The sequence below is a fragment of the Marmota flaviventris genome, chromosome 6 (assembly GCF_047511675.1).
Source record: "Marmota flaviventris isolate mMarFla1 chromosome 6, mMarFla1.hap1, whole genome shotgun sequence".
NCBI lineage: Eukaryota > Metazoa > Chordata > Mammalia > Rodentia > Sciuridae > Marmota > Marmota flaviventris.
Window position 1 is genome coordinate 73,991,029 of NC_092503.1, and position 26,821 is coordinate 74,017,849.

General features: G+C 33.2%; 1 protein-coding gene across 2 annotated transcripts in view; it reads right to left on the minus strand.

Moving 5' to 3' along the window:
* The window catches only part of Znf292 (zinc finger protein 292), a 79,587-nt gene that overhangs the window by 18,521 nt on the left and 34,245 nt on the right, over positions 1 to 26,821 (minus strand). The window contains exons 3-6 of one of the 2 annotated variants that reach the window (XM_027928293.2): positions 18,518 to 18,672; positions 18,227 to 18,305; positions 15,864 to 15,999; positions 3,431 to 3,633 (exon numbers count right to left, since the gene is read on the minus strand). In XM_027928293.2, coding sequence (XP_027784094.1) covers positions 3,431 to 3,633; positions 15,864 to 15,999; positions 18,227 to 18,305; positions 18,518 to 18,672 — 573 coding nt within the window. The remainder of the gene's footprint in view (positions 1 to 3,430; positions 3,634 to 15,863; positions 16,000 to 18,226; positions 18,306 to 18,517; positions 18,673 to 26,821) is intronic. The other variant, XM_071613223.1, reaches the window with a different exon arrangement.

Consider the following 26,821-nt stretch of genomic DNA (forward strand, 5'->3'; position numbering starts at 1 on the left):
TAATATTTTATATACCTTTACCAAGTGTACTCTTAAAATGTTTTGGTTCTAATTACATATCAAGAATATTTTTAAGACTATTTGATTTGCTTTTTAAAATACAATCATTTTCAGTATAGAAAATAACTTAAATGGAATCATAACTAAGAAAATGTAAAAATCAAACCATGAGCTGTTACATTTTTTTTAAGCCTAAATTGCCATCATCTTTTCTGAGTGACAGTTTGGCCCTAATGAATTAAAATGTATAGATTCTTGGATCCAACAATTCCACTTTCAGAAATTTACCCTACCAATATACTTCCAAAAAGGACATAAGAATGTATGTACAAGACAAACTAAGTGTCCAGCTGTCTGGTTAAAGATACTACAAATACATACTATAAGATTATGCAGCCACAAAAAAGAATGATGAAATAAAATGAAGATGTCAATAAAAAGGAGGAAAGTGACTAGCAGCCAGGGTACCAGTATGTGGTTTTAAGTATATGTACATGCATAGGAAAATGTTAAAAAACAAACAAACAAGCAAACTAAACACACAACAACAACAAAACCCCAATACCTTATATATCAAATTTCAAACTTAATGATTACTTTGGGATAGGATGTGTTACATTAGAAAATGATGATTAAACCAAAAAAAAAAAAAAAAGAAAGAAAATGATGATTAGAGACAAACAAGAGAAAAATTTACTTTTATGTTTAAAGGTAAAACCAATAGAAACATTGTCTCTAAACTCAAGAAAACACTGCCAACTTTATTTTTACTACCTATATGAGCATCAGACCAAAGCTCATTCCTTCCAGAGAAGCCAAATAAACACTCACCTCTCCCAGCCCCTCCCTGTGACATCTAGCTGCTATTTCTATCACACTCAAAGGGTCCTTGGAAACAGTCAATACCTTGCCTATTGGACACTTACACAAGGATTCCTCAAAAAGATCAACAATTCAGGCCATGGCTGACTCCTTCTAACAAAGTCTATTCCCTAAGGAACAGGTTCAAAAAAATAAATAAATAAATAAAACCTCAAATGCTTATAAGAAACAGATTAAAAAACTCAAATGCTTATAAAGAACCAAAGTAAAGTAAATGAACAATTTGGAGAAGAAGGGAGAAAAGAAAAGAGAAAATATATGCATAAGCATACCCATCCTAAAGGGGGGCAATGTCTTTGGGCAACTGTTCTAAAGTGCAGAAATAATGGGCCTCAGTAACAGCCAATATTAATTCACTTACCTCTCGTGGAACAATGAAGAGTAAGCTTCTAATGTGTTTGTAATATAAACATAAAAGAGCAACCAAATAACCTTTAAGAAAAGGGGACTTTTTAACAAGGAATATATATTTACTTATACGCTAACCTGTTCTGCACTACCAAGTTTTTTTCTCCTGGGATGAAATACTCAGTGACCTTAGTGATTCTGCTTAAGAACATGAAAAAAAAAAAAAAATCTTAATGTTAACAAGAGAAGGAGTTTAAAAACAAAACATCCTCTCATGACATCAAAGGAAGCCAGGGTCCTCACAGAAAAATTTCAGAACCATCTCCCAGAGCAGGCTGGGTTGCTACTACTCAACTTTGGATAATTATACCAAGAGGGAATTTAGGCTCAGTATTTCAAGATCTGATTATTCAGAGAGCTAGAAAGACAGATTTTTTACTTGAACTTACAAAATCACAGACTTCAATTTCAAAGCAAATCGAATAACAGTCTGTTTAGATACCTTCCTACTAGAAGGTATGCTTCTTTAGGGCAGGGTCTATGCCTTACTCACCTTTACTTCCCAGTGTCTATAAAGCACACACTGTTTAATTAATAAAAATGATGATAAGCACATTTCAAAGACTCTTTTCCAAAAATTTATAAATCTGTTAATTGTCTAGTTACCTTGAACAAACAAAACAACAACAACAAAAACCCCTTCAATTTTGCTCCTATGTGTAGCTATCTATCTTTCTTTCTTTGATGGTGCTGGGAATCAAACCCAGGGTGCTCTATCACTGAGCTGCATGCCCTCCTGATACCTACCAATTTAAAAAGAAAATTTCCTGGTCAATAAAAGAAAAAAGTCATAAGGAAAATGAATCTATAGAGTAGCCAATGCCCAAACTAATAGAATAATGTCCTAGGTTAAATAAAGAATAAGGTCCTACTCCATCCAAAGCCTAGAAATTACCATAGAACTCTTCCCAGTATTCCCAATATCCTCACTATATCCAAAAAAAATCCCTATTTCTTATTTTGATCCAAGCCTATTACCTGCTTCTTCACTTTCTATAGTGAGGAAGAAAAATTTCACTTTTTATCAAGAAAAATCATACAATCACCATACATTTACAACATCTAACCTCATCTGGGCATTCAGTTTTCTGTCTGAGGTTCTCTTGCTTCTGAACTTTGATTATAATCTCTATATGCTCAGGAGATCATACATTCTCTAATTGTCTTCTCTGCTACATACCTCAGCAGTTCCCTTAAGGTATCTTTAAGTTTATCCCAACAATCTCTTTTTTTGTTCTCTCTCTACTGCTCTGGAGGCAACCAATATGTCTATCAGAGATACAAGACACTTGTACGCATTCAGAGCTCACAGAACACTCTTTAATGTAGTATTGTTTTCTTTATCTAAATTTTTACTTTTCCTCTTGGGTACCAAGGATTGAACTCAAGGGTACTCAACCACTGAGCCACATCTCCAGCCCAATTTTGTATTTTATTTAGAGACAGGGTCTCACTGAGTTGTTTAGCACTTTCCTTTTGCTGAGGCTGGCTTTAAACTTGTGATTCTCCTGCCTCAGCCTTCTAAGCTGCTGGGATTACAGGCATGTGCCGCTGCGCCTGGCTAAATTCTTTAAATATAAGTTGTTATTCATCAACTTTTAATTCTCCTACTCTACCTCCAACTTCATTCTGAAGTTAGTTGAATGTTTATTCCAATTTGGATAATGACTCTATTTACAGTTATGAAACATAAATAAATATTATTCTCTATGCCAAATTAAAACATAATGTCTCAAAAATAGTTTTACATTAAATATGCAAATAAAATATTTACTTTAAAAATATTACATATCTTCATATATTATATACTTACATATTCTACACATAGATAGAATTTATGATTTCTTTTTAGGAACACTTTCCCTTTTAAAGTAGTCAATTAAAAAGATCTGCAAGTATCCTACAGTCAGATAAAACTGAAATTATGGTCCAAATACCACCAAATATAAATATTCTACTAAACTTAAGTTACCACATATTTTTCCTAATTTAGCCAAAACATTTAAAAGATCCACATAATTTATAAGATAGACAACAATGGTCCCTTAACTGTTTACAAGAAAGGGAAGTCAAAGACATTCTAGTCTAAAAATTAATTTCTTCACTTCGAAAAATAATTACTAACAAAAAATATACTCACCTCTTCGATTAACTTTTCATTTGGTGATGATGTGCAAAGACAGACAAGGTAAGTTTGCTTAAAACTACCTTTTGTACCAATCTCTGGATGGTCAGAACACAGCTTTGCTAGAGCAGTTGCTTGACTTAACTGATTTGTTTTGATTAGATGTTTAATTCTCATATCCAACAAGATGGGACCCTCAAAAGCTAAAAATTCATTCACTTTAAAAAACAAGACATAATAGATTATTAACATTTGGTAATAATTCATTTGCAATACAATACTTATAAGGAATATATATATATATATATTTTTTAAGATAGGAACTAAACCTGTTTCTTGCAATTTTTCACTATTGCCGTAAGGCTATCCAAAATACTTGACCTTCTAAGCAAGAAAAGATTTTTTTGCTAACTTTTTAAAGTTGAAGTCCATATTTTTGCCCCTTAGTGTATCATTTGGAATGAGCTAAATAAACTTCTTCATGATAAAAATAATTGTGCATTAAATTTTAATTAACTGGTTATTATTAAAATAATAAATTATTCTTCCAATAGCAATTATTCTTTAAAAACAAAAGCTAGTATCCCTAAAATTTGTAATGCCAGGGCATTACATAATTATTTGGGCAACCACAAAGGATATTTGGATATTCTAAAAGGAGAAATTCAACTAATATGTTGTTCAATTTTGATGATGTGCTTTTAATTTTAGAAATATGAAGTCTATCTTTTCTTAATAGATGTTCTAGAATGAATTAAAGCATTTTCAGAAAAAAATAAGAGGAAAAGTTTGCCAAGAGACAAACTTGTGTGGTTATTTTTAAAACATCAATTAATAAACCTTAAGATATGCCTGAGATTCACTTATACATAATAGATTTCTCTTCTGTTCAAATCTGTGAATTTCCTAATGCTTTCTTGGTCACCTATATATAAAAATTTCAATATCAAAAAGAATTTAAGTTTTAACAAGTACAAATTTTAAAATTTCCCTATGTTTTCTTTACCATGATGGGAATTATGTTTAAATATTCATTTGGTGATGACTAGCCTGAAATCTTCGAAAAGCTTTTTGCAATAAAATTTAAAATGCCCTGTAAATAAAACACGTTATTTTCTCTACTTGTGACAAGACCAGAAGAAACATCTAACAAATCATTTGAATACTATAAGAGGAAAAATGAGAAAGATGTTCTTTCCTTCTTTAAACATCCAGTGCTCCTCTTTATTACTTATTACTTTTATTTTTCTATCTAACTCTATTCCACTCTACTATGAAAAAGATTCTTCTGTAAAGTACTATAATCATGGTTTCTTAATATTAAAACCATGAACCTACAAACAGTTTTACACAGGATCCCAAATTTCATCCTTTTCTTAAAGTCTAGACCTCTGTAACTATGCTCTATTCTTTACATTCGACTAAACAAAAAATTTTTAAAAACATAACATGGATAAATTAAATGCCTAAATTAATGGTGCCTCTAGCTATACATCTTTCTGAAATAAATGGCATTACTTTTATTTTTTAGAATCACATTATCCTATCAGGATAAGTATATTAAAATACCTTTTACAATTAAGTTTCACTACTAAAGCAAAATCTGTGAAGATTTTAGACGAAAGATTTAAGAGAAACAACATTGAAATAAGGTTTTTTGGCAATCAACAGTGATTAACTTTTTTTTTAACATAGCTTTAATTTCCTAATACAATTCTTTCAAAAGGAAACTCTACAAAGACAACGTATAGGAATTATTTCAAATAATCTCATTAAAAACTCATAATCAAAAGAATCTGAAAGATCATGGCAAATAAATTTGAAAGGTGACAAGTATCTAACAAAAATTAGTCTGTAGAAATTTCAAACAGCAGCATTTAAGTTAGACTGACAAATTGTGTCTAATATTTTTTCTGCTGAATCAATGTATTCAGACTATATATTAATATTAAACATTTCAAAATCATAGGGTTTTTTTTTTTGCTGATGGGAAATCCCTGCCACACTCATGGCAAAATGAATTCCCAAGAAATACAAAGCAATTAGAGCAGAAGGGACTTTATAGATCATTTTGTCCAGCTACATCATTTGGCAGATGAGTAAACTGAGGCTCACCGAAGGCAAGAGACTTCCTAGAGTCTTAAAGCCATCTAATGACAGAACCAGAACTAGACTACCTTTTTAGTGCTTGCCAGACTTCTGAAAAAGTTTTATGATTTTTATATTTGAACAGTTAGATGTGTCAAATTGCACTCTCTAATCTGCTTTCCCCACTCTCACCTCACATAACAGATTTTAAATTTTATTCACGTGTGCCTTTCTATCTACTTTCTCTGCATTTATGTGCTTCATGAGAAAAGCAGTTTTTATTATATTCAAGCCGATCAAGACAGCTGGATGACACAAAATGACAATGTAAATACATGTTAAAAATAGCTTTTTCCCCATAAATGCCACTTTTATATGCTAAATAAGCAAATATTAATTTTTACATCCAACAATTAACTTTAAAGACACTACAATTTATACATTTTTGAGATAAATAAATCACTGTATGAATACTGTGTATTATGTAACACAGCTTATCCTAGTCTCTTGAATTCCCCCCTAAAGTAGTGTCAACTCAACTTATTGAGTGTATAGTTCCATGCCAAGATAGCATCTCTGACTTGTTGCTTTTGAGCATTATCACATACCATACAAAAATCTCTACACCATAGGATATGTCATCTCTATATTTCAATCTACTTTGTTGAGCCCAAGTCAGAAACTTAAGATAGACCTTAAAAGTGCTCTCTTCTGAATATCACCCATACATCCAACCCAATATCTAGTTCTGCCTTTCTACTTGATTCTGTTCACTTTTTCTCTACTGCCCTCTCTCTCTACCCTCAACCCAAATCCCTAATTAGACCACCCAGTAGCCACCTGCTAGTCTTCTGCATCAGCTCTTTCCCCCTCTATCACTTTTCCACCAGCACCCAGAGTACTTAGTTCAGTAATTTTTTTAGAAATTTTTAAAATATTTTTTTAGTTGTAGATGGACACGATGTCTTTTATTTATCTACTTTTTATATGGTGCTGAGGATCGAACCCAATGCCTCGCATGTGCTAGATGAGTGCTGTACCACTGAGCCACAACCCCAGCCCCTTTAGTTCAGTTTTTAAAGTACATGTTTGATTTTCTTCCCTTTTTTTAAAAAAACCTTTGAGTGGCTTTCAAAGGATAAATCCCCAAATTCTCACCATGACCTATATGAATCTGCATTACCTAACCTTTTAAAAGATATATATAATTAGTATTTTCTCTTACATACAATTTGGAAATCAATCAAAAAAAAAAAAAAAAAAAAAAAAAAAGACTCCAAACTGGAAAGGAAGAAATAAAATTGTTTCTTAGCAGATGACATGATCTTATAGGTAGAAATCCCTAAGGATTCCATTTAAATTTTTTTAAAATAATAAATTTAGCAAAGTTGCAAAATATAGAAATCAACACACAAAAATAAGGTGCACTTCTTCTATATGGTAACAGTGAAAATTTTGCAATAGCATCAAAACCAGTAAAATACTATTAATAGTAAAAATAGTTAAAAAGTAAAAAACCTAACCACAACATGAAAGACTTATACACAGAAGACTATAAAATGCTGCTGAAAGAAATTAAAGACAACATGAATAACTGGAAAGACAGTTTCTGTTCATAGACTGGAACAATTAATAACGTTAAGATATCCATCCATACTATCCAAAAAAATCTACAGATTCAATATAATTCCTATCAAAATCACAATGGCAGTTTTTCATAAGGAATCCCCAATAGCTAAAATTACTTGAAAAGAACAACAAAGCTGAAGGTACCACATGACCTGACTGCAAAACATAAATCTGGAGTAATCAAAATATGTAACACTGGCATAAAAATATACATAGGGACCATTCAGTAGACTAGAGACCAGAAAGAAACCCTACTGTATTTGTTCAAATGATCTTTGAAGAGTGCTAAAACAAATCAATGGAAAAAGGGGTAATCTATTAAAAAACAGTGCTGGAAAAAGTAGGTATCAAAAGAATGAAGTCCATCAAAATGGACTAAAGACCTAAAAGTTAAGACCTGAAACTAGAAAACTCCTAGAAGAAATCAGTGGAGAAACTTCATGACATTGGACTAGGCAATAGATTCTTGGCTACAACTTCACAGGTTTACTCAACAAAAGCAAAGATAGACAAATGAGACTATATCAAACAAACGTTCATGTATTGAAGGACACAATTAACAGAGTAAAATGGCAGCCTAAGAAATGGGAGAAGACATTATCTGATAATATAACCAGAATATATAGAGAATTCTTGTATCTCATAAAGAAAAAAATATGATCAAAAATTATCTATGAACTCAAATAGATATTTTCCAAAAAGATGATAAAAGATGGTTAACAAATCCTCAAAGAACTACAAATCAAAAGCATAATAAGATATTACCTTATACTCATTGCAATAGCTACTATGAAAAAAAGTATTTTTGAAGATGTGGAGAAATTGGAATTTTATGAACTATTAATGAAACTATAAAATGATATAACCACTACAGAACATAGCAGAGCAGTTTCTCAAAAAAACTAAAAAACAGAACTACTATGTAATCTGTCTATCCCATTTTTGGGTGTATGCTCAAAAGAACTGGTCTCAAAGAGATCCCTGTACTCCCATGTTTATAGCTGCACTACTCTTGAAAGCTAAAAGGTGGAAACAATGCTTCAACAAGTTTTAAGCTTTAGAAATTTCCCTTGAAAGGCAAAAGGTTCTGAGGGTGGGAGGCTAGAGAGAACTGTAGGGCTCAAGGTTCAAGAAAGTATTGACAAAATGCAATTTATGCAACTAAATTAAAAGTAGAGGGGAGAGGGGGTTGTGGCTCAGTGGTAGAGCGCTTGCCTAGCATGTGTAAGGCACTGGGTTTGATTCTCAGCACCACATATAAATAAAAAAAATAAAGGTCCGTTGCCAACAACAACAACAAAAATGTAGAAGGGAAAGTTTAAAAATATAAAAAATTAACTATATTAAAAATTCAGTGTGACTGTCATAGGGAGTGCTAAGTTTATTTACTCTGCGATGCTGGGGATTAAACTGAATCCAGGATCTTGCACATCCTAAGCAAGCACTCTAACACCTTTTCAAAATTTCATTTTGAGACAGGGTCTTGCTAAGTTGCCCAGGCTGGCCTCCCATTTGGGAACCTCCTACCTCAGCGTCCCCAAGAGCCGGAATTAAAGGCATGTGCCATCACACCCAGTTGTAAGTTCATATTTTAGAATGACATATACAAAAAAAAGGAAAAGCAAACTCAGGATCAAGGATCCACTATGAGTGTAAGAGACCTGGTACTAATACATGCAAAGTGTTAGTAAAGTTAAAACCTAAAAGCTAAATATCTGCCCACCAAAAGTGCTGAGAATATTAAAACTAGAGGAGATGATACTTAAGTTGGGAAACACGTATATATTATTTATTGTGGGAAAGAATAGGAGAATTCTTCTGATTCTCAATTTTAGATAAAAAATAACACAACAAAAAACAAGAGGAAAGAGATGGGAAAGGTAATTTTTAAAATAAGGCTGATGGTATGTTTGCAAAACTGTAGAATGAGATATAATCCTGGATAAAAGTTTAAAAATTAACTATATTAAAAAATGGCTAGTAAGAGGAGAGGGAAAAGGGAAATACTGGGAAATGATATGGGCCAAATTATATTGTTATACTGTGTGTATACACAAATATATAACAAGTGCCACCATTGTGTATAACATTATGCACCAATTTAAAAATGTGGAAAAATAAGAAAAAAAATTGCTGTGACTATTCAGAAAAATAAGTGAATAGTAAGAGTCAATACAGATTCATTAAGCATAAATTAGGTTATACTTTCACAGAGATTATGTTACAATAGAACATAAACCCAAATATAAAATGGAAAACTATAAAGCATCTAGGAAAAAATGAAAGAAAAGGGGCTGGGGCTGTAACTCAGTGGTAGAGTGGCCGCCTTGCACGTGTGAGGCACTGGGTTGGATTGTCAGCACCACATAAAAATAAATATATTGTGTCCAATTACAACTAAAAAATATTTAATAAAAAAGGAAAGAAAAAATCTATATGATATTAAATTTGGTGATGAGTTTTTAAATAAAACAAAAAATCATGAGTTCATAAAATAAAAATTGATAAATTTGACTTAATTAAAATATGGGACTTCTGCTTTGTAGGTCACTTTTAGGAGAATGGTCAAGCCAGAGAGAAAGAACAGATTTGCAAACCATACCTGAGTAGAACTTGCACCCAAAATATACAAACAACAGTTAAAACTCAATAAGAAAACAATCCAATTAAAGAATAGGCAAAAGATCTGAACAGATGCTTCACTAAAGATATACAGATGGCAATTATGCATTTGAAAAGATGTTTAATGTAATTTATCATTAGAGAAATGTAAATTAAAATAATTTGCTAACTCTATGTGTCTATCAGAATGGCTAAAAAACCAAAAAAAAAAAAAAAAACCAAACAAACAAACAAAAAAAACCCCAAACCAAACCCCAAAAAACCAGACACTATCAATTACTGGTGAAGGTCTGGAGCGATACAAACTATTCAATGCCGAGGAGACTGGGACAGTTTATGAGGCTGAAATAGCCCTGGATGAAACATAGAATGTGACAAAGAATTTAACTATTCAAAATGTATGAAAAAAAAAATGTCTCACTGATAGGAAGAGAAAAATAAAATGCTAACCCAAATAACTTTAGAAATGAATGGATTCTATACAAAACAGTATAGACACTTTCAAAGATAGGCATTTTCTTAGAAAGCTAAACAAAGTCATACCATACACAGTAATCCTACTGATGTGAAAAATCACATCCACACAAAAACCTGCATGTAAATGTTTATGGCAGTTTTACTCAAATCACCAAAAATGCTAGCAAACAACATATCCTTTAATAAGTGAATGAATAAACATTCCTACAATAAATTACTACCCAGTATTAAAAACAGATGAATTATTAAGCCACATAAAGACATGGATGAATGTTTAATGAATACTGCTATTTAGAAGAAGTCAGAATGAAAATGTGAAACCACAGAGATGGCAAATAAATTAGTTTTTCTCAGATTTTTAAGAGAAGGCTGAATAGCTGAAACACAGTTGGTATTATGACAATGAAATGATTCTTTATGATATTGTAATAGTAGGTAGATGTATGATACTATGCATTTGTCAAAACCCAAAGAATTTTATAGCATAAAGGGGAATCTTAAGGTATATAAATGTTTCAACTTAAGGAGGTTGGGACAACCCCAGATGAAAAAAAATCTAATTGTATTACAAATGTATGAAAAAAGTCTCACTGAACACATAAGAAAAATAAGATGCTAACCCAAATGATGTTAGAAATGAGTGGATTCTGCATGAATAAAGGCAAAAGGAACTTTACAAAAGCACTGTACTCTAAATGACAAAACTGTTTCCCACAAGTGTACAAGTTTATCAATTCTGAAATCACTCTACTTGTACTCCAGGACTGAATGGATGGTCAATGGCAGGAGAAACCAGTCTGAAAAGGCTTCCAATCATGTGACCTTCTATTGAAGTTGGTGGTTACAGATAAGTGGGAAGGTTAGAACGATCCTTATGGTTATGGAGTGGAGTAGGAAACAGTATGAACTCAAATTTGGTTTAACATAGATAATAGCTGGTTACTGTACAAATATTTATAGATATGTATATATACACATGGTAGTACACAAACATATTTCTTTGCTCTGTCCACTGAGAAAACCTAGATGCAATGATAACAAAGTGGAAAAAAAAGTATACTCAGATACCATTATCTTGGTTTCTAATACCATTCTCCAATAAAAGGAATCATGATTCCCTGGAAAAATAGCCAGTTCTACAAGTGGGTCAAGAAATATGCAAGATGAGCCTGCAAGGTCTTATAATGCCAGGAAGCTGAAAAGTAGTTAAAACACAAACCATAACAATAGAGTATGGATGAAGGATCCCATAAAGGAGTTCCCCTTGGGGAAAGCTGGAATAATTTGAATGATAAAGTAGTACTGGATTATGACCAAACTATAAAATAAATTTCCATGACTCCATACTGTTACTTATAAATAAATGAATGAATGAATGAATGAATTATGCGGGTGTGTGAAATCTGTTCGCAATCCTATTGGTCTTGATACACACCACTCCTTACAAAGATGAAAGACAACTTTCCACCTTTTAAATGTGGGCTACACATCCTAACTTCCTTTAAAGGGTACAGCATGGAAGGTAGTGAGGGAGAGTAACTTTACTGAATTCTGAGACATAACTACCTCACTAGGTGGTCAATGTTCACACCAATGGGGATAAGTCATGTCGATAACATGTACCCTTAACATAATGTGAATACAATGGTGCTTTACCTCAGTGGTCTTTCTTCCCCAAACCCCAGTCTAATCATGAGAATTATCAACAAACAAATCCCAGCTGAGGGACACTCTACAAATACCTGACCAGTATTCCTCAAAACTGTCAAGGCCATCAAAAACAAGGAAAGTCTGAAAAACTGTCACAGTCAAGAGGAGCCTAAGGAGATATGACGACTAAATGTAATGTGGAATCCTGGAACAGAAAAAGGACATTATATATATAAAAAAAAAACCTGAGAAAATATGGATAGTATGGACTTAAATTAACAAATATCAATATTGGGTTATTGTGTGTTAAAAAATACAGTATAGTACATTAAACAGAATAACGTAAAATGTAAGATATTAAATATCTAAGACTCTGTTTCTAGGTATGATCTTTTTATGGTTATAATCATGGACCTGGATGCCAATAGGGTATAAGGTAGTAAAGCTGCCAATGAAAGGAAATTGGGAAGGACAAAAACCTTGCATAATACAGGATTCAAAATTATTTTGACAAATTGGGGAGATAAAATGGATGAAATATAGTGAAATTTTAACAGAAAAAACTTGTGTACCAAAGATAAAGAAAAAAGCATAAAAACATGAGAAATAATGAGTTAAGAGTAGTATTTGTTTAAAAGAATTTTGTGTGATTTTAGTAACCTCCTTGAGTTGTGAGAATGATATGGCTACCCAAAAAGATAACTTTATCTCAGGTAAATCTAACTTAAGTTTAAATAGGATGAAGGGAGTGAGTATAGTATCACTGACCTAAAGCTCACCAAATCACACTTAAGATATGAGTAAGTGTTGAGAATTACACATTAAAGAGAGTAATGAACATAAAATGTACTTGAAAATAAAGAATCGTGACTGTAGGTTTAAAATCATGCCACATCAGGAAGGTTTTTAGTCTACATTAAAACAGATGACTAGGTATGTTCCATATGATGGTAGTCTCCAGAAGTGATCAATGATTTTATTTTTCAATGATGCTTTTTAGGAAAGGCGTTAAAACTAAGTAGTAAATAACTAGTATTAATACCTTTCCAATCCAGAGACTATAACTATGCAAACACACAATATGTTAAGTAAACAAAAATTTTCTTTGATATTCAAAACCATCTACTTAACTTATTTTGGTTTAGTTATTAGTTACCTCATTTTAGAATGCTAAAACATCAAAGTGCAACCAACATCTTTAATTTAGAGTCCTATCTACTAGCGCTCTTCCAAATAAAAAAGAATTTTCTTGGTTTATATGAAATTTAGCAGGTCTAAATTTAATCAATTTAAAAACTGAATTAAAACAATCAGGATTAAGCAGATTATCCAATGTTCAAATACCACATCTAAACCTCAAAGGAAGCTGGGCACAGTGGTGCAAGCCTGTAATCCCAACAGCTCAGGAGGCTGAGGCAGGAGGATGGAGGTCAAAGCCAGACTCAGCAAAAGCAAGATGATAAAAAACTCAGTGAGATCTTGTCTCCAAATAAATACAATAGGGCTGGGGGATGTGGCTCAGTATTTGAGTGTTCCTGAGTTCAATCCCTGGTACCAAAAAAAAAAAAAGAAAAAGAAAATAAAAAGGTGAAAGGTTTCACTAGTAACAAATTATAAACATAGCCTTTATAGGCAGACTCATTAGTCTCTGAACCCAGGGGTATAACCACTGAGTCACATCCCAGCCTTTTTTATGATTTTTATTTTGAGACAGGGTCTCACTAAATTGCTTAGGGCCTTGCTGTTTTTGAGACTCACTTTGAACTCATGATTCTCCTGCTCTGGTCTCCCTAATCACTGGGATTATAGGATGTGCCACCGTGTTTGTCTTGCTCTTAACTTCTAATTTAGAATCTAGTTTTAGGCTAGAGTTCAGCTAAATCAAGGGGCTAGATATAGAATATAAGAGCTATAAGTTACCCCAACCATGTATCACCAAATCTAAAAACATAAATAAATTAGTATGTAGATACAAAAAGTTAATTCCTTCAATTTTTCCCAGAAAGAAATAAAAATACACTTCTGGTTTATGTGATTATCCACAAAAGAAACATTTTAAATAACAGAGGACCAAGTAAAGATTATGGTTGCAAAGTCTCTCAAATAACACTCTCTGGTTGTTTTATGAGCTCTGTTAGAATCTGGCTATCTATAATCCACCTGCTTTGCAGAAACTCCTCCTGGCTCTACAATCCAAATTATGTCATATGAAGATCAAGAAAAAAAGCATCAAACAGACAGGAAGAGACATTTGTTAACAGATATGATGTTAGGTACAATCAAAACAAAGAAATAAAGCAAATAATTTTTTTAAAGTTTTAATCTAATAAGGTAAAAGTTCCTTTTTCCTGTTTTAGTAATAACATGTGAATTTGGCAAAATGTTATTTATAAACTGATAATGGAAAAAATTATTTAGGTTAGGTGCAATTTTGTTTTATTAGGCTAGGTGTGTCAGGGTGAAGAGTGAAGAAGAGTGAAGCTGAGGATCTGACTTTAATTCCTGGCTCCACATCTCATCACTACAATGTGATGCTAAAAAGACAACTAATCTTTTTGAGCCTCTATTATCTCATAAAATACAGAAAAGGGACAATAAAGATCCTAACTTTATCACAGGATTATCGTGAAGGTTAAATTAAACCGTGCACATAAAAGCACTTTCCAAACTGTTAGGGAATAGACAATGTAATTCGACATACTATTAATACATAACACCCCATCATTTCCAAAAGCTGACAAGATTAGAAAGCAAAATTTAATGCTAGAAATAAAACATACTGGTGTTAATCTCTTAGGGATAAAATCTAAAATGTCAATGGCACCCCCCCCCGCCAAACTAACAACAACAACAAAACAAAAACCCAACTAAGATTCTTAATATCATCATCATTATTGTTATTTTAAATAATCAGTATTGATTTTTCCATTTCTCCAAAGTCTTAAAAACACTGGAGCAAATCTGTGAATATTTATGAAGGAAGGAAATGCGAACAATGCTAAAGTTCTAGTGAGAATCAAGAAACGGGTAACACTACTAGAACTATTGGGAAAGCACTGAGAAAATGGTAGAAAGGGAAGATGGGAAAGAACAATATGCCTGAAGAAAAGTTTGAACATGGGCTGGGTTATTTTTTGGTAAATATCCAAGTACCAGAAGAGTTCATAAGCAGTTAGCTTAACACTCCCTTCTCATAGCCTTCATAACTTTCAGTCACATCATAAAATTATGTAGAGTTTGCAATCAATCAACAAGAAAAACAGCAAAAATAAACAGTAGAAGCAAATAGTGTTAAATACATGTTTATTTCATTGGATGTGTTAATTTCTTATTTATTTCTCCAAATACCCTGAGAAAGGTTAGGGTGAAATCTGGGCACATTTTTCTAAATCTCAAGAAAAGTATCAAGAAGACAACTATGCTTTGTCTTCATGATATATACAATTTGATTATATACGTATGTACATGTGAGCGTGTGTGTATATTTTAAGTTAATTTAGCCATCTACTTCCAATAGGACGCCTAACAGTTTGAGCTTAGCTAGAATCCAACAACAACGCATGATAAAATAAGAGTAATAAATTGTGAATGAATACTAATCTTAGAGACATAAGACTTGAGAATTCCAGCACTGTTTTTTTTACGATATTTTGAGGAAAATCATTTAACTACCTGATTTCTGCTTTCTCCATCTGTCAAATAAGTTATCATATGCCACCTGTCAGGATGTTACAGAGGGAAAAACCCCTCTGTTGAAATGACACTGAGAAAAGAATTGCAATATGTCTGTTATTTTAAGATTCTACAATCCTATAAATGCATCATCCCCCAAATAAAATAAAGGTGAAAGGCCTAAAGTACCTCAGATGAAATTTAATTAACGGACCTTTTTGGGGATATCTTCAGATGAATTATATCCAACCAACTTTACTTATTTTCTCTAATCTATAATTCTTTTTTTCTCTCTCTCTAGAAAATTTACCTTTATCCTTATCCAATGGTTCCTGGGAAAGAATAGTGCACAGTACCGGGTTTTTCCACACCCCAGTCTCTTGAGCTAGAGTAGCTAAAAAATGCAATTCACAGCTGCCATTCTCCATCAGCTTTTCATGAGCTACCTATAAATATTAAATAAACATCCAAAGAATTACAACAGATTTTTTTTTTTAAAGCAAACTTATCAGGTTTTAAATATAATACTAAACTTTTGGAAAATAAGACTCGTATCTTAAAAATTTCATGTCACATTGCAAAGTTCTAAATTCCGTTACTTCTGACATTTAAAGATGAATTACAAAGATAAGAAATAGATCAATTGTATAACTTAAATAAATATATTTATGGAAAGAAGCCCACATAATTTTTTTTTTCAAAATCTAAACCAAAAGTAAAGTTTATTCTCAAGGAAACTATCAGCATTAAAGACATTACATATTTTATATCCTGTTTTCCCTAAAAACTCTTTATACTATTAATAGAAAGATCTGCACCATGGTGTAAGTCATAACATATACACACCATAAAAGGAACTTATGGAAATAACTAAATCCATGATTTTTCATTTGTTTATTACACAGCCTTGGCAATTTTACATTAAAGATGATACTGAACCTTGCTTACTAGTTGTTTCCAAGTGTTCATGCACTCAGCATATCCTTCAATCCACCAAAGACCAATTGTTTTTATTCATTCAGAAAATATTTATTGAGACATTCTATGAGCAAAGTATTGGTGAAGAGAGCAAATAGCTCCTGCCTTTATGGGGCTTACCCTCTGGTGGGATAAAGAAGTATTTGAACAATTAAAACACAGGGAAAATAAAATAAATGCTATTAAGCAAGTCTTTAAAGTGTCACGGAAATTCCTAAAACTACATGTTATATTCAAACAAAAACATGATTCCTCAAAATCTTCTCATTTTAACAAAGTTCAAATACTTTTTAAGGAATTTTCTTTGAGCAATAGTTGAAGGTACAGGGTTTTAAAAACATTTATTTCCTGGGGCTGGGGTACAGATGGTGGTAGAGAACTTGCCTAACATGTGAGGCCTCATATTTGATCCCCAGCATATCTCTCTCTGTCTGTCTGTCTGTCTCTCTCTCTCTCTCTCACACACACACACACAAGCGTGATTTCCTTCTTATAATCTATATGAAAAAGTATCAACTAGTACTTTTGTTTTAAAAGTTTATCTTAATTTGGCAAACAAAATTAGTAGCATGAATTTTTTTTTTTTAATTAACTTGGTAGTAGGATACATCTGAATGTCAAATGAGGAAAAGTTACGAAATAATTATTTACCCGAAAATAAACACCTGGGAACTAAGACACAAGTTACTAATATGCCAAAGTAGAAATTGCATAATCAAAAATTTAGCTGCAGTATGACAAAAGGACAAGACAATATCATTTCAACAAAGTTACTAAGCTTTCTACCTTCAAGAAGCTTGCATTGGATGTATATTTTGACTTTTAATATTAAAATAGAAAATTTTATTTCCATAGCTTATTTCACATGCTTCCAAAATATAGGGCTAATCCTTTTAAATATACTTCTTACAAAAAAAAAATAATGCCAAAAAATATTTTTAAAACTTTGGCTAGAGGGAGGGAGGGAAACTGTACCTTTTGAAACCAGCTAGCAAGAAAATACTTTTTAATTGAGCAATTAATCAAAATTTACTTGAAAAAAATAGTATAGTCAGCACAATCTAGTACTTGAAATAAAATTTAATGCTCTTAAAAATACTACTAAAACTATGTTAAATCGTGTAGAACTATACATAAGCAGTAATGGCACTGAGAAATAAAGCATGTGTTTTCACATATAAAAGGAAAAGCATGGACTTTGAATGAAGAACCTTGGTTCAACTATGATATTAGCTGTATAAATATGGAGCAGATAAAACATTTTAGAGTATGAGCCTCAGTTTCTTCACCTTTAAAATGGGGAAAATATACCTATTCCCACAAAGTTTCCATAAGAATTAAATTAGACATATTAAAATTCCTAAAAACACAGTGCACATTTCTGGCAAATAGTCAAACTGTTCTAAAGCCAAATCAGGGCATTTTATTTTGTCTTCCTTTACTGCTTTGATAAAGTCTTAATTATCTGATTTTAAAGATTTGTGCAATATTCAACCAGTCTATCTAAATGGATATATTCACTTGGCAAACATTTTTTGAGCATGTATTGTATGCAAGACACCACTGTTAATAAAAGCAGCAACTGATATCAGTCATTACCTAAATGTTTTATAGTTTAGTCAAATAATTTTTTAAGAATAAGGAAAACTGACATACAATATACTCATATTAAATCTCATAGGTAAATATTCTCACCTGTACCAGTGTTTGAAATTGTTCCCACTGTTTATCTGATAACTCAACAGGTAGACACAATAAAAGTTCAACACAGCTTCTAAAAAACAAAAAGTTGGTAAGATACAAATAATTATTAATTAATAATTATCAAAATTCAAAGTGAAATAATACCACTAATTCTAATATTATCGGTGGACTCCCTATAGATAATCTATTTAAAATTGAATTATAAGATCTGATAGTTTTTAATTTAAAACAAACAAAAAAAAAGCTAAATACAGTTTTTTATTTACTCAAAGGTCTACTCACAATGCCAAGCGTTCCAGAACCAATGCTACATTTTCACATTCAGAGGTAAGATAAGGTCGGGCGTTAACAAAACTTTGGATAGCCACTGTGTATACCTCCAGTAAAGGTAAGGGGTCTTCTGAAGTTTTCCATTTCTCTGCATATTCAAGGAGTGTCTGTTTTAGAAAAAACAATAAAAAAATATTTAAAATGTACATCAAAATACACACTGACTCCTCAACTGTTTTCCTTTCCTCCCTGAGAAATTTTTAAAAATAACATCTAGTTTATAAAAATAAATAGTTTATACTAAATATTAAAAGAAATAAAGACTAGTCATATTTCTAGCAGTTCTCTGTAGGAGAGAAGATTAGCGTTAATTCCAGCAATAGCTTCATTTCATCAACACTAGTTTTAAACAGTGCAAGCATTATCATCTACTTTCTTCCCTAGTCAAAATGTCACCTTTCACCCCAGAATTGCTAAGATTTAACTTATTTTAAAAAGAAGACACCTGGGCAAGCAACATTTGACCAGACATACAGTGAAGAATTTAAAAGAACATTTGTTTTCTACTTTTTGTACAGGGAGTAGAAGATCCAATACCTAACAACAATTCAACCACGAATGGTCAAAGAAGACATTTACTTTTTTGGTCCATTAAAAAAAAAGTAAACAACAAATTTTCACTTGTTTTTGGCAGTACTGGGGATTTAACAGGAGCTCTCCTCTACTTCTGACCACTATCCTTAGTCCTCCCCTGCCCCCACAGGTTCTCAAAGTTGCCCAGCCTGGCCTTGAATTTGCAACCTCCAGTCTCAGCCTCCTGAGTAGCTGAGATTATAGGCATGTGCCACTGCAGCTGCCTAACATAACTTTTTAAATGATAAAGCCTATCAAAAAGTAATCTAAAGACCTCACATATAAAGCCAATATTAAAGATATTAAAGAATGATTATAAGGACAAATGATTTTTGTAATAGTGCTGGATTTTTAAACTAAAAACATTCATCACCCCAATAAAGTAAATATTTCAAATTCTACTTAATTTGTGTGCTTTTTAAAATTTTTGTTAGCTGTTGATGGACCTTTATTTTATTCATTTATTTATATGTGGTGCTAAAAATCGAACCCAGTGTCTCACACGTGAGGCAAGCGCTCTACCACTGAACCACAATCCCAGCCCTCAAATTCTACTCAATTTGGATTATCAATTGATTTATTCTGCAATACTGGGATAAAATCCAGAGGTGTTCTATCACCACACATTTTTATTTTGAGACAGGATCTCACTAAGTTGCTGGGGCTGGCCTCGAACTTATGATCCTCCTGCCTTAGCCTCCTCTGTTGCTGGGACTATGGGTGTCCAAACTATAATCACTTTTAGAAAATGTTGTCTTACCGAACAAAGAGAAGAAATTAGTAGCAGTAGGTACACAGAAATATACATATTAAGACACTATAGCTATTAAAATCATGAGTTACTAAAAACTATATAATAGGTTCTCCAGTTATGTTAAATGAAATAGGACTCAGATGAAATTTTTTAAAAACAATATAAGATTGCTATAATTGGTCCTCTTCATATTTCAGGGCTTAAAACACATTTAATCACACATAAGGAAATTCAGGTATCCTTCCCTTTAAAAAATGTGGTGGTCAGCGGGCAGGGCAGGATATCCTGAAGGGCTTTTATCCAGAAGGTTTGTATCCTCCAGCATACAGAAGTAGCTATTAAAATAAAAAGCATGAAAGAAGCAAAAAAGGTGGGAAATACATTCTATGACCCAACCACTCAAAAAAAGACAATACCTTGTGTTCTCTACTAACATCCAAATAGCAGTAGCAAATGATCAAACAGAGTAAGGAAGAAAGGAATAGATACATCTAGTCAATAAAAGGGCAACATAGTAACAGCTCAATTTCTCAGAAGAGACCTTGATCTTCTCTCATTTTCTTTCACCCTAACAAGTGAGGGCAAATATGGATAATCGGGATAATTAGAGAAAAGACAGAAAAACTATAGCCACAGTATGGGATGTAGAGATGGATGGGACAGGAGACATTCAATTAGGTCCAAAACCAATTCCAACAGCAAAAATTTCAGGTAAGTTGAAGTGAATAAGGAAAAAACAAAAACAAATCTTTCACAGTTGTGCCTGGAAACCATTCTGCTTTCAGAGCTATATTTTCAACCTTACCTCACAGTTCCACTAAATTCAAATCCTTCATCATACAGAATAGACGTTTTTTAAAAAAACTTTATTTGTTTTAATTAGTTACACATGACAGTAGAATGCATTTATGCACATTAATATATCATACTTAGATGGGACATAATTTCTCATTTTTCTGAGTGTACATGTTGCAGAATCATATTGGTCATGTAGTCATATATATACATATATATATAGTAATAATGTCTGTTTCATTCTACTATCTTTCCTATCCCCATCCCTTCCTCCCCCCTCCCATCACTTCCCTCTACCTAATCAAAGGTAACGCTATTTTTCCCTAGTGCCCCCCCTGCCTTATTGTGAATTAGCATCAGCATATTAGAGAAAACATTCGGCCTTTGGTTTTGTAGGATTGGCTTATTTCACTTAGCATAATATTCTCCAACTCCAATTTACTGGCAAAGGCCATAATTTCACTCTTCTTTAAAGCTGAGTTATATTTCATTGAGTCTATATACCACATTTTTCTTTATCCATTCATGTACTGAGGGACACCTAGGTTGGTTCCATAGTCTAGCTATTGTGAATTGAGCTGCTATAAACATTAATGTGGCTGTGTCACTATAGTATGCTGATTTTAAGTTCTTCGGGTATAAACCAAGGAATGAAATAGCTGGGTCAGATGGTGGTTCCATTCCCAGTTTTCTGAGGAATCTCCATACTGCTTTCCATAGTGCTTACACCAATCTGCAGTCCCACCAGCAATGTATGTGTGTACAGAATAGAGGACACAGAGACGAACCCACATAAATATGGTAATCTCATACTAGACATGGGTATCAAAAACATTCACCAGAGAAAAGATAGTCTATTCAACAAATGATGCTGACAAAACTGGAAATCCATATGTAGCAAATGAAATTAAACCTCTCTCTCTCACCCTGCACAAAAGTCAACTCAAAGTGAATCAAAGACTTAGGCACTAAAACAGAGACCCTGCGCCTAATAGGGGAAAAAAAAAAAAAAAAAAATAGGCCCCAAATCTGCACCATGTCAGCCTAGGATCTGACTTCCTTAACAAGACTCCTAAGTGCAAGAAGTAAAATCAAGAATCAATAAATGGGATGGATTAAAAAAGCTTCTTCTCAGCAAAGGAAACAATAACGTGAGGAGAGAGCCTACAGATTAGGAGAAAATCTTTACCACATGCATCCCTGAAAAAGCATTAATCTCTAGGACATATAAAGAACTCAAAAAACACCAAAACAAAACAAAACAAAAAACCCAAATAACCCAATCAGTAAATGGGCTAAGGAACTAAAGCACTTCACAGAAGAAGAAATACAATTGACCAACAAATATATGAAAAAGTGTTTAACATCTCTAGCAATCAGAGAGATTCTTTATGGGGACAAAAAGAACCAGAGGTAAGTTCCCTAGCTTCACCCAAATTAGAAATACCCAGAAATCTGAAGGTAAAACCCTTCATAAACTTAAAAAAAAAAAAATCTTTTATTTGTTTTTAATTTTACATGACAGTAGAATGCATTTTGACATATCAAAAATTCATGAAGTATAACTTCCTATGTTTGTGGTTGTACATGATGTAGAGTTACACTGGTCATGTATTCACATATGAATATAGGAAAGTTATGTCCAATTCATTCTACTGTCTTTCCTATTCCCATCTCACCTCTGTTACCCACACTACCCCCTGTAAAATCCAGTGAACCTCCACCCCCATCTCTAGATGTGAGTCAGCATTTGCATATCAGAGAGAACATCAGGCCTTTGGTTTATTGGGATTGGTTTATTTCACTTAGCATGATATTCTCCAGTTCCATCCATTTACTGGTAAATTCCATAATTTTATTCTTTATGGCTGAATAATACTCCACCATGTATATGTACCACATTTTTTTTATCCATTCATCTGTTGAAGGGTACCTAGGTCGGTCCCATAGTTTAGCTATTGTGAATTAAACTGCTATAAACATTGCAGTGGCTGCACCACTATAGTATGCCAATTTTAAGTCCTCTGTATATAAACTGAGGACTGGGATAACTGGGTCAAATGATGGTTCCATTCCAAGTTTTTGTTTCTTTTTTTTTTTTTTTTTTTTGAGGAATCTCCTCACTACTTTCCAGAGTGGTTGCACCAATTTGCAGTTCCACCAGCATTGTACAAATGTACCCTTTTCCCCCACATTCTCACCAACATTTATTGTTATTTTTATTCTTTTTTTTTTTTTTTTTGCCATTCTGACTAGAGATGAAATCTCAATGTAGTTTTAATTTGTATTTCTCTAATTGGTAGAGATATTGAGCATTTTTTTCATGTTTGCTGACCATTTGTATTTCTTTTTCTGTGAAGTGTCTGTTCAGTTCTGTTGCCCATTTATTGATTGGGTTATTTGGTGTTTTATTTTTGGTGTTCAGTTTTTTGAGTTCTTTATGTATCTTGCAGATTAACGCTCTGAGGTGCAGGACCCGGGGTGCACGCATGCCAGGTGAGCGCGCTACTGCTTGAGCCACATCCCCAGCCCATCATCCAGTTTTTTGATTCCTGATTTTACTTCTTGACTTTAGGGGTCTTGTTGAGGAATTTGGTTCCTAAGCTGACACGATGGAGATTGGGCCTACTTTTTCTTCTAGTAAGCACAGGGTCTCTGGTCTAATGCCTAGGTCCCTGATCCACTTTGACTTTTGTGCAGGGTGAGAGGGGTCTAATTTCATTTTGTTACATATGGATTTCCAGTTTTCCCAGCACCATTTGTTAAAGAGGCTATCTTTTCTCCAATGTATGTTTACAGTGCCTTTATTTGAGATAACTGTATTTACGTTGGTAGTATAATATAATTTAAGGTCTGATATTGTGATGCCTCTTACTTCATTTACATTTCTCACTGTGGATTGCTCTAGCTATTCTGGGCCTCTTATTATTTTTCCAAATAAATTTCAGACTGCCTTTTCTATTTCTATAAAGAACATTGTCAGAATCTTAATAAGAATGGGATTAATACTGTATAGCACTTTTGGTAATATGGTCATTTGACAATATTAATTTTGCCTATCCAAGAACATGGGAGCTCTTTCCATCTTCTAAAGTCGTTTTCAATTTCTTTTAGTATTCTGTAGTTTTCAATGGAGAGGTCTTTCATTTGTTAGATTGATTCCCCATTTTTTTTTTTTTTTGAGGCTATTGTGAATGGGATAGTTTTCCTAATTTCTCTTTCAGATGATTCATCACTGATGAATAGAAATGCAATTGATTTATGGGTGTTGGGATGCTTAGAAAAAAAGTTGAAATTCTCTTGCAAATATTGATTGGCATGTGTAATAGTTTTTTGAATCTTCTAAACATAGAATCATGTCATTGACAAATAGTGATAGTTTGAGTTCTTCTTTTCCTATTCATATTCTTTTAATTTCTTTCTTAGTTTATTTCATATATATATACACACACCTATATATTTCAATTTCAATTCTAAGTTGTTACATATGCCAACAGAATGCATTACAATTCATACTACACATATAGAGCACAATTTTTCTTCTAATTGCTCTTGCTAAAGTTTCAAGGACTATGTTGAATAGAAGTGGTGAAAGAGGGCATCCCTGTCTTGTTTCAGTTTTTAGAGCGTATGATTTCAATTTTTCTCCATTTAGAATGATTTTGGCCTTGGGCTTAGCATATATAGCTTTTACAATGTTGAGATATAGCTACCATTCTTAGTTTTTCTAGTGTTTTGAACATGAAGGGATACTATATTTTATCAAATGTGTGGGTTTTTTTTTTTTTTTCATCTTTGAGATAATCATGTGATTCTTAAGTTTGCTGACGTGATGAATTACGTTTCTTGATTTCCCTATGTTGAACCAACCTTGCACCCCTGGGATAAATCCCACTTGATTGTAGTGCACTATCTTTTTAATATGTTTTTGTACGTGATTTGCCAGTATTTTATTGAGAATTTTTGCATCTATGTTCATTAGGGATATTGGTCTGCAGTTTTCTTTCCTTAATATGTCCTTGTCTGGTTTTGGTATCAGGGTGATAGTAGCTTCATAGAAGGAGTATGGAAGGGTTCTCTCCTTTTCTGTTTCATGGAATAATTTGAGAAGTATTGGTGTTAATTCTTCTTTGAAGGTCTTATAGAACTTGGCTGAGAATCTGTCTGGTCCTGGGCTTCTCTTTGTTGTTGACGGCATCTTCAATTTCATTGCTGGAAACTGATCTGTTTAAATTTTCTATGTCCTCCTAATTCAATTTGGGTAGGTCATATGTCTCTAGAAATTTGTTGATGTCTTCAAGATTTTACTAGAGTATAAATTTTCAAAATAGTTTCTGATTATCACCTGTATTTCAGTTGTGTCCATCGTGATCTTTATAAACTTTTAATGAAGGGTAGGAATCTAGATCCTAGAGGAGTAAAAAAAAAAAACATCTGTGTTTCTGTATAGGGGGTACTCTCGAAGTATTCTTTAAGGAGGTAAGAGGCTCCTAAAATGTAATTTTGAATGAATGACACTATAGAAAATATGGAAAATTATTTGAGGCTGCCTACCCTATTCCCAAGATGATTTAGGCTTCATTATGAAAAGAGAAATTAAAGACTCATACCTGATTAGTCATAACAGTATTTTACACATGCCAATCCACATTCACATTTGCAAGAGAATTCCATCTTTTTTCTGAGAATCCCTCAAATAAAGAGTAATATATTTCTCACACATCTGAAATGGTTATACTTCCCAATCTTTCTGACCAATTATTTCACTCAAATGACAGTGACAGCAAGTCATGGACTGCTAGAAGATGGAAACTTGTACTAGCACAATTAGTTCCTGGTTAAAATCAACACGAACCAGAAAAGACTATATAAGAAAATATAGAATTCAATGATGCAACCATTCCATGTTAGGGGCTGTTAAATTCATTATCAGTCTTTCAGGATTGTGCCATAAACATAAAGGTATGGCATTAAAAAACCTTGGTTTTAATCTTCAGTTCCTAGCACAGAGCTCCTAAAACCCTTGAAATCTGAGTCATAAAGAGTGTTTTAGTGGGGAGCAGTGGCACACGTCTGTAATCCCAGTGCCTCAGGAGGCTGAAGCAGGAGGATCATGAGTTCAAAGCCAGATTCAGCAATGGTGAGGTGCTAAGCAACTCAGTGAGACCTTGTCTCTAAATAAAAGACAAAACAGGGTTGGGGATGTGCCTCAGTGGTTGAGTGCCCCTGAGTTCAATATCCTATACCCAACCCGAAAGTGTCTTTTACATATTAATGAGATAGCTTTTGGCTCAGGAGCACCCAGATAGCTTCAGATGGGAACTGGTCACCAACATGACATGATTAGAAGCTTGGGACTATCAGGGAAGGGGCCTGGAACGAATTCAATCTCTAATGAACTATGATTGAAATCAACAATGCCTATGTAATGAAAACAACATAAACCCCCAAAACAATAGGTTCAGGGAGCTTCTTAGCTGGCAATAACATCCATGTGCCAGAAGGGTAACATACCCTAATTCCAGAGGCACAAAGGCTTTTGTACTTGGGACCTTCAGATCTTGCCCTTATACCTCTGGCTCTCTGCATCTGTATTCTTTATAATAAATTACAATAGTAAGTATGGCATTTTTCTGAGTTCTGTGAGTCATTCTAGCAAACTATCAAAACTTAAGAGGAGGTAGTAGGAACTCCAAACTTTGTAGCCACATCTAATAGAGATGCAAGTAACCTTAGGCCCTGATTCTTTCAATTAGAATCTGATACAAGGGTGGCCCCTGAAAGAAGTGAGCAAAGAACTAAGCCTATTGGGGGGGGGGGGGTAATGCTAACACCAGGAAGTTAATGTGGGAACTGAATTGAATTGTAAGACAATAATTTTGGTGTTGCAAAGTTAGAAATAGTGCAAGACTCTGTTGTTGATGTCAAGAGTAAAAACAACAACAAAACAAAACAACCCACCCCCCCCCCCAAAAAAAAACTTCTTGATAGGACTTATTAAAAATATCAGAATTAGGCTAGGGCTATGGCAGAGCACTTGCCTTGCATGTGTGAGGCACTGGGTTCGATCCTTAGCACAACAGAAAAACAAACAAATAAAATAAAGGCATTCTGTCCATCTACAACTACAAAAA